General features: G+C 45.7%; 1 protein-coding gene across 1 annotated transcript in view; it reads right to left on the bottom strand.

Annotated features, from left to right (window-relative positions):
- The window catches only part of AMN (amnion associated transmembrane protein), a 143,569-nt gene that overhangs the window by 26,441 nt on the left and 104,181 nt on the right, over window positions 1-12,947 (bottom strand). Inside the window, exons 5-6 of the mRNA XM_042472272.1 lie at window positions 11,102-11,337; window positions 5,504-5,641 (exon numbers count right to left, since the gene is read on the bottom strand). Of these exons, the coding sequence (XP_042328206.1) occupies window positions 5,504-5,641; window positions 11,102-11,337 (374 nt within the window). The remainder of the gene's footprint in view (window positions 1-5,503; window positions 5,642-11,101; window positions 11,338-12,947) is intronic.

Here is a 12,947-nt window from a genome sequence, read left to right as displayed (position 1 = left end):
CGTAGTTTTATTCAGCCAGGTGTCTCCCATCCTATATCTGTGCTTTTCATTTTTCTGCCCTAAGTGCAGTACCTTACATTTCTCTGTGTTGAATTTCATTTTGTTAGCTTTGGCCCAGTTTTCTAGTCTGTTCAGGTCATTTTGAATCTTGATCCTGTCCTCTGGAGTATTAGCTACTCCTCCTAATTTGGTGTCATCTGCAAATTTGATAAGTATTCCCCCAATTTTGTCCTCCAAGTCATTGATAAAGATGTTGAATAGAGCTGGCCCGAGGACAGAGCCTTGTGGGACCCCACTGGTCACTTCTCTCCAGGATGAAAAGGAGCCATTGTTGAGCACCCTTTGCGTTTGGTCAGTCAGCCAGTTACAAATCCATGTAACAGTTGCCTTGTCTAGCCCACATTTTACAATCTTGTTTGCAAGAATATCATGGGGAACTTTGTCAAAGGCCTTACTGAAATCAAGATATACTATACTATATCCACAGAGCCTTGAAGGACTCTGTCTGCAGCTTGGGGGTGCTCCTTGACTTGTCGTTCCAGCTGTCAGCGCAGGTGGATGTGACAGTCAGGAGCACTTGCTACCAGCTTCGGCTGATACGCCAGCTGTGCCCCTTTCTGGAGCCAGGGATCCTTGAAACAGTAGTACATGCACTGGTAACCTCTCGATTGGACTTCTGTAATGCACTTTACTTGGGGCTACCTCTGTGCCAAGTTCAGAAACTTCAGATGGTACAAAACATGGCAGCAAGACTAATTACAGGTATTTCCCAGAATGATCATATAACACCTGTTCTGAAGTCCCTTCATTGGCTGCCAATCAGTTTCCGGGTAAGGTACAAAGTGTTGGTGATTACCTTTAAAGCCCTACATGGCCTGGGTCCAGAATACTTAAGGGAACACCTTCTTCCGTACTGTCCGTCCAGCACATTGAGGTGCTCAAATAAGAACTTACTTCAGCCAAAAAATGCTAGGCTAACGTCTGTTACTCAAAGAGCCTTCTCTACTGCTGGACCGAAGTTGTGGAATGACTTGCTGGAAGAGATCCACCATATCTCTGCTCTTACAGACTTCAAAAAGGCTCTTAAGACGGATCTCTTCCGGCAAGCCTTCTCAACCTAGCCAACAAATTCCAGCTTCCTCCCTTGTGCATGTTCATGAATATGATCCCAATTTTCTGATTTTCTCCTTGCCTGCCAAATTATTTTTAATTCTAACCTAATGCTATATTGCATTTTATTGTTTTTAAATTCTGACTGTTTATTTCTAGTTTTAGTATTGGGGAGGGGGTTGGGAAGGGACCATTTAGTATTTTATTGTAATGTATTTTTACTATTGTAACCCGCCTGGATTCCTAGTGATTGGGTGGGCTATAAATAAATTATTTATTATATTATTATTATTACTGGTTGCTTCATGCACACTCACACAACAGCCTGCTTCGGGAAATGGCTGGTGGCTGCATCACTTGTCCCTGCTTCCTCCTGAAATGTGGGGTTGCTGTGTGAATGTGCACACAGCAGCATTAAGCTTTGGTGGAGGGGAACAGTGATCATAGCAGCCAACACCTTCCTGAAGCCAGCTGCTATGTGCAAATTCAGACAGCCGCCAACTTCAGAAGGCAGTTGACAGCCATGATTGCTCATTCCCCCTTCCCCCCCCCATTCCTCCTGGAAGGCAGTGTTTGGCAGTATAGGAAACAAATCATGTGACCATAAATCACCAAAGTGCTATCATGGGGAAAAGTGTGATAAGAAATTATTCCAAACCATTCTTAAACTAGCATGATTGTGGTGAAACAACAGGCTGGTGTGATAAAGTCCTGGCACAAATTTACTTGTAATGGCTGGGGCCATGTTTTAGGAAACAGAAAACTTCTCTCTCCTTAGACATAAGCAAATGCCCTGGGTGATAGAAAGAGACCAAGGCTCCAAAACGGAGGTGGTACCCTGTCTTCATTTCACTGTGCTCCTCGGTATCTTCCCAACTGGAATTAATTGGGATATATATATATATATATATATATATATATATATATATATATGTTATTAAAACTGTAATTCCACTGTGGTTGGATTGATTGCTATCCCTGAAGGAAAGTCCAGAGAAGGGGTGGGCCATCTTTTACTTGAATCAGATGTCTAAGAATTACACTATAATTTCCTTCAAGATTTCACAGATGAACACTGTGGCCAAGCAACATCAGTGTGTGTTCAATATGGCAAATATTATTAGTGAGGAAAAATGTACAAATTAGCAGAGGAATGCCTGGCCCCTTTCTATAACCAATGGAAAGCAACTATAAGATCTGTTGTCCACTGGTCTCTTTCACACTAAAGAATTATAACACAGTGATACTAATTTAATCTAGGCCTGCCATATCCCGCCTGGGGGTGGGACTTTCCCGGTTTGGGGCGGGTCCACACGGTCCCGCCCCGGTTTGGCCCCGCCCCCGGGACACCCCCCTTCCAGAGAGGGCCTGGAGGCTGGGGCTTGGGAGAAGCTCTCCCAGGCCCCTCCGGAGGCCCTGGAAGCGGCTCCGCGGTCGCGGAGCACTCTTCCAGGGCCTCTGGGGCTTGGGAGAGAAGCTGGGGGCCACCCGCAATCGTGGCGATCGCGCCGATCGCGGGCGCTCTCCTCCCTCCTTCCCGGCCTCTTTGGAGGCCCAAGCCTCCACAGAGGCCAGGGAAGGGAGTGGAGGCCGGGAGGAGGCTGCTTCCCACTGCGGTGATCACCGCGATGAGGAGCAGCCCTTGCATCCTTCCCGGCCTGAGAGGAGGCTGAGGCTTCCTCCCAAGCTGGGAAGGAGCAGGAGGACAAGGTTTTAAAATGTAGGACCTTTAAAAAAAAAAGGTCCTACATTTTAAAGCCTTGTCCTACATTTGTCCCGGTTCGGAGCTCCTCAGTTATGGCAACCCTAATTTAATCTGACATGGATACACCCTATGGGAGTGATGGCGAACCTATGGCATGTGTCCCCTCTCTAGCATTCAGAGCTTGCCCTGTGGGCACACAGCCTCTTCCTCCTCTTCCCCTGCCCTCCTGTTCTTTCAGCTCTCTGGGGAAGCAGTTAAGGGGATGGGAGGGAAGGGGAAGAAGAAGATCTGGTGCACACCTGTTCCTCCTTTTCCTCCATCCTCCCATCCCTTCAAGTGTCTCCCCAGAGACAGCTGAAGGAGCAGATGTATGTTTGTGTCTGTTCCCCCACCCTCCCTCCCATTTAACTAGTTTTTTGAATCCAGTGAAAGGAAGGGAAGGACAGGGGAAGGAGCAGAGCAGACCAGACACGCGCCTGTTCCTCGCCCCCTGTCCCAAGCCTTTCACTGGCTCCCAGAGATAGTTAAAGGCACAGGGAAGGAGCAGAGAGAGGTTGCCACCCTTTGAGGCTGAGAAAGCATGACGTGTGTGTGTGTGGTGCCTGGTGCCTTCAAGTTGTTTCTGACTCATGGCAACCCTAAGGAGAAACTATCATGGAGTTTTCTTGGCAAGTTTTCACGGGGGGGGGGGGATTGCTATTACCAGCCTGAGGCTGAGAAAGTGTGCCTTGGGTTTTCCCCTGGAAGTCCTGGCCTGGAAGGTGGAAGGTCCACCTGGAAGTTCCTCCCTGCACCAGGTGACACCTGGTGGGGGAATGCCACTGAGTTTGGGCACTCGGTCTCTAAAAGGTTTGGCATTATTGTCCTATGGCATCCTGTAGGTTGAAACAGTAGAGCTCTCTAGTGCTAGGAAAGGTAGAGGGCATCAGAAAGAGTGGAAGGCTACATGCCAGATAGATAGACTGAATGAGAGAGGTCACAGACATGAATTAGCAGGAACTAAGTGGAGTGGTGGAGGATAGCGGGTATTGGATATGTCTCATCCATAGGATTGCCATGCAAATCCTGAGATTCCATAGGATGCAGCCAGAGCAGTTAAAGTGATATTAAAGGAATGTTTGTGTAGTGTGAAGGACCACTGAAAGATCAAAGTTTCTCCAACCTGCCCTGAACTATGGGTTGGCTGCCCTCTTTTCTTCACTGGATCAGCACAAGAAACTTCCTAGAACAGTGCTACTCAGATTATCTGATCTGGGGGAATTGGCATTGTCTCCCTAACCTGGTATCATATTTGTGCCCATTGACTATAAACTGTTTGCCTTTTTTCCCTGGAAAATCACCATGGTCTAGTAGCTGATAGCTCGCAAACCACATCTGCCCACGCACCACCCCTTTAAGTAGCATTGCGCTCGAAGACCCAACTTGATACACAGATGCTTATCTTTGTGAACTGTTCTGATTAAATTAGCTTAATTAGTTTAGCAGTAGCAACTGTGCTCACATGAGGTCTTTTAATTAGCCGTTCAGTTTCCTCCAGTTCTCCTGTTGATAACAGTTTTTTGACCACAGATCCTAGAGCAGGCTCAGCAACCTGCGTCCCTATTCAAAATACCTTTGCAAGCAGTTGGTTCAGATATCTAGAAAGAGTTGTCTTTTCCTTTCCCTAATACCCGGCAAGTTGGGGATGAGAAATGCAGAAACAGTGAGTGGAGAAGAGAGAAATGGGAGAGGGAGAGTAAAAGAGTGGGAGTAAAAGACCTGCAAGAGAAGGTGGTGGCAAAGATAGAAAGACAGAGAGAAGGGGTGATAGAGAAAAGAATTGGCAGAGAAAGAGGAGGAAAAGGTGGCAGTGTGGGAGAAATGGGGTAGCAGAGAGGAGGAGGAAGAGAAAGAATGAAAAAAAGGATGTCAGAGAGAGAGAAAGAGGGAAAGAAAAAGGATGGTAGAGAGGGAAATAGTCAGAGAAGTGGCAGAGAGAGACTGAGAGGTCCTTCAGACATTTATTTTACTCACTCATTCCAGGTTTGTTATTCACACTGTGGATCTTCATCGATGTGCATCTCTCCAAGTTCAGTTGCTCATAAACACAGGAATTTGAATAAAGATGGAGTTGATGCAAATGCATTTGGAACATGCTCATGGCATGCAGCATTTAATCCTGGGTCTATTCAAGTCTATTCACATCAGTTATTCACATTACCAATGATGTGGATTAAAAAAAAAAAAACTCAGGAGAAACCCCGAAGTCAAATTTAGTCAGGTGCATTTAGGATGAGTGTGACCAATAGAGATTTATCCCAGATTCACCCAGGATTATTTGCACAGTGTGAATAACCCCTGAGAGAGAATGAAAGGGGGGGAAGGAGGAGAGAGAAGGGGTGGTAGAGAGGGCAAGAAATAAGAGAAAGCAGGAGAGGGCATGAGGTGGCAGAGAGGAGAGAAAACATGAGAAAAAATAAAGGATGTGGCAGAGAGGGATGAGAGGAGAAGTAGAGAAAAGAAAAAGAAGGGATGGCAGAGAAGGAGAGAGAAATAAACACATTTGACTGGCTTTGTCCACTCATTGCTTCATCCCAGGAAGGTGGTCCTTGAAGATTATCCCCTAAAGAATATAGCCCTCAAGGGGAAAAAAGATTTCCAGCCTTGTGTTAAAGCCTCAGGGCGTATCAGAGGAGAAGAAGAACTTACCGCAGTGTTTCCACATTCACAGCCTGATTTGTCTGGGCATCTGGTGTTTGACAACCGGAACGTCCCTGGCCCATGGAACTGGAGCTTTGCAGAATGGCTCTGCATATATTCTGTCAGGTGGCTGTCACTGGTGAACTTCTAAGGCCCATTCAGGGATGGAGCAGAAAGAGGTCAACAATTTGTAGCTAGCAACAGTTAGTCTCAATTGCAAGATAGCATTGACAATACTTTAATACTTTAATAAAGTTTCTATGAGCTTATATTCATAATAGTAATAATAATAATAATAATAATAATAATAAAATTTTATTTCTATACCGCTATTCCAGCGATCACAGTGGTGTACATCAAAGAGTAAGACAATTAAAACATCAACATGACAATAATACAAAGTTAACAATTAAAAACAGTAAAAACCAACAACACCCTTTACAAGTGGCTGTGTAGAATGGAATACACAAAAACATTGCCAAGGGGAAGAGAATGACCACAAGGCTCATGGGGGGAAAGCCTGGCGGAACAAAAAAGTCTTCAAGTTCTTCTTGAAAGCATCGAAGAGGTGGAAGTACGGAGCTCATTGGGGAGGGAGTTCCAGAGCTGAGGGGCTGAAATAGAGAAAGCCCTCTGAGCTGATACATATCGAGCGTCTGGAACTCTTAAAAGATGTCTTTCACCCGACCCGAGAGTGCGGGGCGAATTGTATGGGGAGAGGCGGTCCTCCAAATACCCTGGGCCCAAGCCATTTAGGGCTTTATAGGTGATAACCAACACCTTGTATTCGGCCCAGAAGCGAATAGGCAGCCAATGGAGATCTTTTAGGACTGGTGTTATATGGCTGGCCCTGGAACATCCAGTAACCAGCCAAGCAGCCATATTCTGCACTAATTGAAGCTTCCGGATTTGGTACAAGGGTTGCCCCATGTAAAGCGCATTACAGAAATCTAATCGAGAGGTTACCAGAGCATGTACAATGGTTTCAAGGTCCCCCCGGCCAAGGAAGGGTCGCAGTTGGCGTATCAGCCGAAGCTGATAACAGGTGCTCCTGACCGTTGCATCCACCTGAGCAGTAAGGTGAAGCGACGAGTCCAGGAGCACCCCCAAACTGCGAACAGAGTCCTTCAAAGGGAGCGTGACCCCATTTAGGACAGGTGGAAAAATTTCCTTACCCAGGCCAGGAGAGCCAATCACCAGTACTTCTGTTTTCTCTGGATTCAGGCTGAGTCTGTTTTCCCTCATCCAGCCCATTACCGACTCCAAGCAAGCATTAATAGGAGAGATGCCATCCCTAGTTACTGCATCAGTCAGAGACACAGAGAAAACTATTTGGGTTTCATCAGCGTACTGATAACACCGCACCCCGTGTCTCCAGATGATCTCTCCCAGCGGCTTCATGTAAATGTTAAATAACATAGGGGACAAAATCGCTCCCTGAGGCACCCCAGATGTCAGGGCCCTCCTATCGGAGCGACAGTCCCCCAGCTCCACCATCTGGAATCTGCCCGAGAGGTAGGAACGGAACCACTGCAAAACAGAGCCCCCGATACCCAACTCCTTCAGGCGACCCAGAAGGATACCATGGTTGATGGTATCGAAGGCCGCTGAGATGTCCAAGAGCACTAACAGGGACACGCTCCCCCTGTCCATACCCAGACGGAGATCATCAACTAAGGCGACCATAGCAGTCTCAACTCCATAGCCCGCCCGGAAGCCAGTTTGAAGTGGGTCCAGATAATCCGTCTCATCCAAGGTCCCTTGAAGCTGAAAGGCAACTGCCCTCTCGATCACCTTCCCTAAAAATGGCAGCAGCTAGACAGGCCGATAATTGTTCCGAATTAGGGGGTCAAGGGAGGGCTTTTTCAACAAAGGTTTAACAATGGCCGTCTTCAAAGTTGATGGAAACTGCCCATCCCTGAAGGATGTATTGATAATACGGTGCAACATATTAGTCACAACCGTTCCCCCTTGAGCTGTCAGCCATGAAGGACAGGGAGCGAGCGAGCAAGTCGTCTTCCTAACACTTTGAAGAATCTTGTCCACATCCTCAGTACAGACAGACTCAAAGTGGTTCAGTTTAACCAAGTCCACGGAGGCTCTGGACACCTCTACTCTAGATTCTGAACTAATAATGGAGTTGAGATCAACCCTTATCCAAGAGATTTTATCCGCGAAGAAGTTGTTAAACTCGTCGCAGCAGGCTTTCAATGGTTCCAAAATAGGGTTCAGGGGAGGAGGGAGTTGAGTAAGCTCCCTCACTACCCTGAACAGCTCTGCTGGATGCGACTCCGCGGACACAATACGCGCAGAAAAGAACGAGTTCTTCACTGCGATTATCGCCACTCCATAGTCCTTCAAAAGAGAGTCCAGGAGTGTCTTGTCGGCTAAGGCCTGATGTCTCCGCCATTTGCACTCTAGTCGTCGCAAAACCCGCTTCCTGGCCCGAAGATCTTCCGTATACCAAGGCCGTTTTTTGGAAGCAGGTCTGAGAAGACGCTTGGGAGCGATACTGTATATAGCCCTGGAGAGATCAATATCCCAGATGTTAGTCAGGGCATCAACAGAATCGCCAACCATAGACCCCTCTAGGGCTTCTTGGAACCTTTTGGGTTCCATCAGCCTTCGAGGGTGGACCATCCGAATAGGTCCGCCACCCCCAGGAGGGATCCGGGTAGAAGCCTTGATATTAGCCTCGACCAGGAAATGGTCCGTCCATGACAAGGGAGAGACATTAGAAACCTCTGCCCACGGCGTCTCCATATCGGTACAGAAGAGAACATCAAGTGTATTACCAGCCAAATGCGTAGGTCCTGAGACTAATTGGGACAGGCCCATGGCTGTCATGGTAGACATGAACTCCCGAGTAAATGAAAATAAGGATGTAAATTAATTGTATAGAGCTTCCCTAAGAACTATCTAAGGTTTAAGATAGGGAAAAATAATGTTATAAGATATATGTGTTTCAATAACTATAGTTGTATTTTATCTTGTTTTATCGTTGCTACAATATTTTGGAAACAGTGCTATGTGTTTTATACATGATTGCTGAATAAAAAAAAGATAATCTTAAAACATACTTTAATTAAAACTAGTGCTATTTCCCATAGGTGGTATAGAGTGTCATTTAGGAATGGCAGCCACCTGTTTCTGAAGCCGAAAAGGATGCCTTGGTGGTTTTGTACAGGAAATAGCAATAGCACTAAGCCTGATTCAAATGAACAAGCTGCCATAGTCACCACGGAGCAGTCATTTAAGCTACAAATTGTGTGTGCAGGTTGACCAGTGTAATGAGACCTCTCAGGTCTGAAGGGTACTTGACATGGCAAGATTGTCACTCAGTTAAAAGAGTGATCTTCCTAACAGATTGGCCTTGTCTGCTTGGGCCAAAAGACCCGTTTCCCCCCACCTCACCCCCATCTGGTGTCCTTCTTTTCAGACAACACATGGCCCAAATCCCAGTTCTGGTGTGAACAATTTGGATGACGTTCAGCACCAGAATCAGGGTATAACACCCTTAACACGAATTTTAAGAACACCTCTTACTACTCCAGATCTAGGACTATATGGAACATTCCATTTCCATATCTGGATGGCTGTTTGCATGGATGTCTTGCTGAGATTCCTGGCACATCTGCCACTGTTGCCAGTTGCTCTCTCTGAGGTGATTATTGTTGGGCACCTCGTTCTGACCTCAGAAGTGAGTGACCTGTAGCAGCGGCAGATGTGTCAGGTGGATCACTGGGATGCCAATGCAGACAGTTGCCCAAGTATGAAACAGAGGGCCAGGTAATGGGAGGAGACTGAGAGAGCTCTGAGGCCAGGATATACTAGGGACAGCCAAGGCCATTGCTGCAGGGCTATGACTCTGGTGGTCCTGTCAGCCATATGTGCCCTGGTGGCGCAGTGCAGCCACTCACAACCACAAGATTGTGAGTTCGATCCCAGGCATGGCTACTCAGCCTTGCATCCTTCTGTAGGTCTCTAAAATGAATACCAAGCTTGTTGGGGGCAATTGACTTACAAACTGTAAACTGGCAAGGGAGTGCTAGTTCACTGATAAGCGGTATAGAAATGTACTTGCTATTGCTATTGCTGTGTGGCCCCTATTCTAAAGGCCTCCCCCACAAGAGTACTCTGCTTCAGGGAAAAAGGAGGGGGAAAGTGGTGCTTAAACTGTGGTAGTACCACTTTCCTTTTAAAACAAGGGTGAGGAAAATGTTTTTTTGTTTTGTTTTCTTAATTGTATGTCTTTCAGGCAATTTTCACCTTCAGAGTCTCAGAGGATGCCCAAAAACACACATATGCTTTTAAACAAGTTCTGCAGGGAGCTCACAGAAAGTTTTCAAGGGAAAGTGGCTGCATCTCCTAGTGGTTTGGCTATAGCACCTCAGACTTGTTACCCAAAGAAAGGTGGTGAGGAACTAGGAGGTCCCCATCAACTATCAGTGTTACTTCAGATGTTGGAGAAATTAGCTTTGCAAGAGGCTGAGTAACCTTCAGAACCATTTTGGACCTCTCAAGAACATGCTAGCTCTACAGGGATCCCAAATACAGTGTTAGGTATGCAGGGTGTGCTAACAGACTTGAGACACTGCCCACTGGTGTTCTTATGTCTATCATTAGGAATGACTCTCTTTAATTAGGAGTGACTCTGGTTTCTTGCAGGGATTTCTTTTCTGATACCTGAATTTCTGGTGCCTAAATACCCTAAAGGAACCAGATCCTGTCTGATCTTGGAAGCTAAGCAGCGTCAGTCCTGGTTAGTACTTGGACAGGAGACTGCCAATAAATAGCAGGTGCTGTAGGCAATATTTCAGAGAAAGGAACTGGCAAAACTATCTCTGAGTATTCAGTGCCTAAGAAAACCTTATGAAATTCATGAGACTGCATAAGTTGACAGGCAATTTGAAGGCACACACACACATACACCCCTGAGCCACTATAATTAGGGAGGTATGAGGTTTGAATTTGGGATCCTGTATATGAGTAGCAATATAGCAAGTATATTTCTATGATGCTTATCAGTGCACTTAACCACTCCCTAAGTGGTTTACGTAATAGGCTTATGTCTCAGGACCCTTTCACACTACAAAATTCAAACAGTATGATTCCAGGTTTGTTGCCCATAGCTATATCCTTTGAAATCCTGGGTTTGTAGTTTGGTGGGGCACTAGAACTCTCTGATTAAAAATTCTGACTACTACTCTCTAAACTCCAAATCCCAGGCTTCCCAGGAACCATGGTAACTCAAATGGAATCATGTTGCTATAACTGTGTAGTATGACAGAGAAGAGAATACAGAGAAGGCATTGTCTATTTAAAGGGTGGTCAGGTTAGGTCCATTTTAAAGATTAAAAAACAGCACAAATGAGAGAAAAGGCCTTCAGGTTGTCCATTGACAGGGCCAACCCTGTTTAGTTTCCAAAATCAAATATAATTGGATATGTTCAAGATGGATGGGGGCAATAGCCCCACACAATCTGTTATAAACCGAGAGGAAGCTACCTATCTTTAGATGTGATCTTTTGGTATTGTTCTCTGCAAACTCCAAAAGCTAAGATGCAGAAGAGGCACTGGTTTCATCTCACATATATCACAACTTACCTGCCCCATTATAGCAATGCTCCTGAGCTGGATCATCTGCTCAGATGATGCAATGTTCACTCTGAAGGATGTCTCAGGTGGAAAGATGACATCATCATACTGGCACGGGACACGCTCCTCATCTACAGAGAAGATGTATTTGCCCTGATCAAGGTTTTCCAAGGAGGTTGCACCATGCCACAGTGTGGGGTCATACCATTGGTAATTCTCTGCGGTGTTGAATGTAACTTTTGACGCTAATAAAATAGAAGGATGGAGACAGTGTCAGAGCAGAGCTATCTGATCACAAAGTCAGCTTCTGGTACATGGAATGCAGTTTTGTCAGCATCTATCAGAGTGTGGCAGTGTTCTTTGCCCCAAAAAGCAAGAAGTATCCATCCAGCCCTGAAGCAGTCCTCCAGGAGTGAGCTCCGTTGTTCATTAGGGACCATGAGGCACACCCCCAAAGCACAAGCCCAATTATCTGTGGAAAGCAGGAGACATCAGTCTTAATGTATTCTTCTGCTTCTCCCAACATTCCTTCTTCCTCTATTTCCTGCTTTGTCTCCATAAATCAGGAGTCGGCAGTCATGATGAGCATATGGGCCAATTGTCCCTCCCACAGATGCAAAACTGGACAAAAATTGCAACTGCAAGCCACTTCCAGTGGCAATCTTTAAGATTAGCCTTCAGGAAGTTATCAGTATGGAAAGGTATCTTGTAGCACCTTTGAGACTAACTGAAAGAAAGAAGTTGGTGGCATGAGCTTTTATAGACTTGAACATACTTCCTCAGATGCATGTTTTGGAGTGGAAATAGAGCTATACAGGTCGTTTGTGTGTGAAAATGTCAATTCAAATTCAAACCTCATGGGTATGGAGTATAGTTTTAGCGAAGGTGGCAAATACCATTTTAGTGAAGGTCAGGTTGTTGGAGAACAAAGGCCACAAGACAACTATTGTCTACAGTCAAGGAGAGTTCATATACAGTGGTCCCTTCTTTTACATGGGGGATCCATTCCGGACACTCACGCGTAAAAGAAATTGCACATATGCTTGAGCCCCATTAGAAGTAATGTGGCTCATGCTCACAGTGGCAGACACAGCATTGTTCCTTCCAGTGCACAGCGCTGCTTCTTCCAGTGCTGTTTTCAGTGTATGCTGAAAGCAGCATATAATGCGTTCGCGTATAACTCAGACGCACTGTGTGTGTGTGTGTGTGTGTGTGTGTTTCCTGCTTTGGTTACCATAAGCTGAACCTGGAATGTGGTGGACTCTCCTTATTTGGAGGTTTTTAAACAGAGCCTGGATGGCCATCTGTTGGGATTGTGTATTCCTGCATAGCAGGGGGTTGGACTGGATGGCCCTTGTGGTCTTTTCCAACTCTATGATTCTATAATTCTATAATTCTTTCTCCCTGAAGGGACCCAAGATAACCATATGAATGAATATTGGAATGTTCTGTGGGAAAAAGAGAGGGATGTGATGAACGGGTCAAGGATGCCCTCATGAGGATGGGGGTTAGATAGTGTTGAAATGTGTGTAGTGTGCCAGGAAACCATTAGTTCTATTCAAACCACTTCTGGTGGAATGTAGTCTGTGGGTACATTCTAATTCTGCTGGTTCTCTTTCCAATCTTCCTTTGTAGTTCTTTTGTTCAATGACTGCTGTTCTGAGATTTCAGATGGAATGCCCAGGAAGACTGAAGTGTTCTGCAACCAATTTTTGTATATTCCCATTCCTAATGTCTTCGGGAGGTTTAAAGTCAAATGTGCTTCTCCTAGGATGCATCCACAATGGGCCAAATAAAACTGGCTTGCTTAGGAGATTATCGCACTGCGTTCTGAGAACGTTCCGTATAATCACGT

Source organism: Sceloporus undulatus, chromosome 1 (genome assembly GCF_019175285.1).
Source record: "Sceloporus undulatus isolate JIND9_A2432 ecotype Alabama chromosome 1, SceUnd_v1.1, whole genome shotgun sequence".
NCBI lineage: Eukaryota > Metazoa > Chordata > Lepidosauria > Squamata > Phrynosomatidae > Sceloporus > Sceloporus undulatus.
The sequence above is the reverse complement of the archived record's forward strand: the minus strand, read 5'-3'. Positions and strand labels throughout refer to the sequence as shown.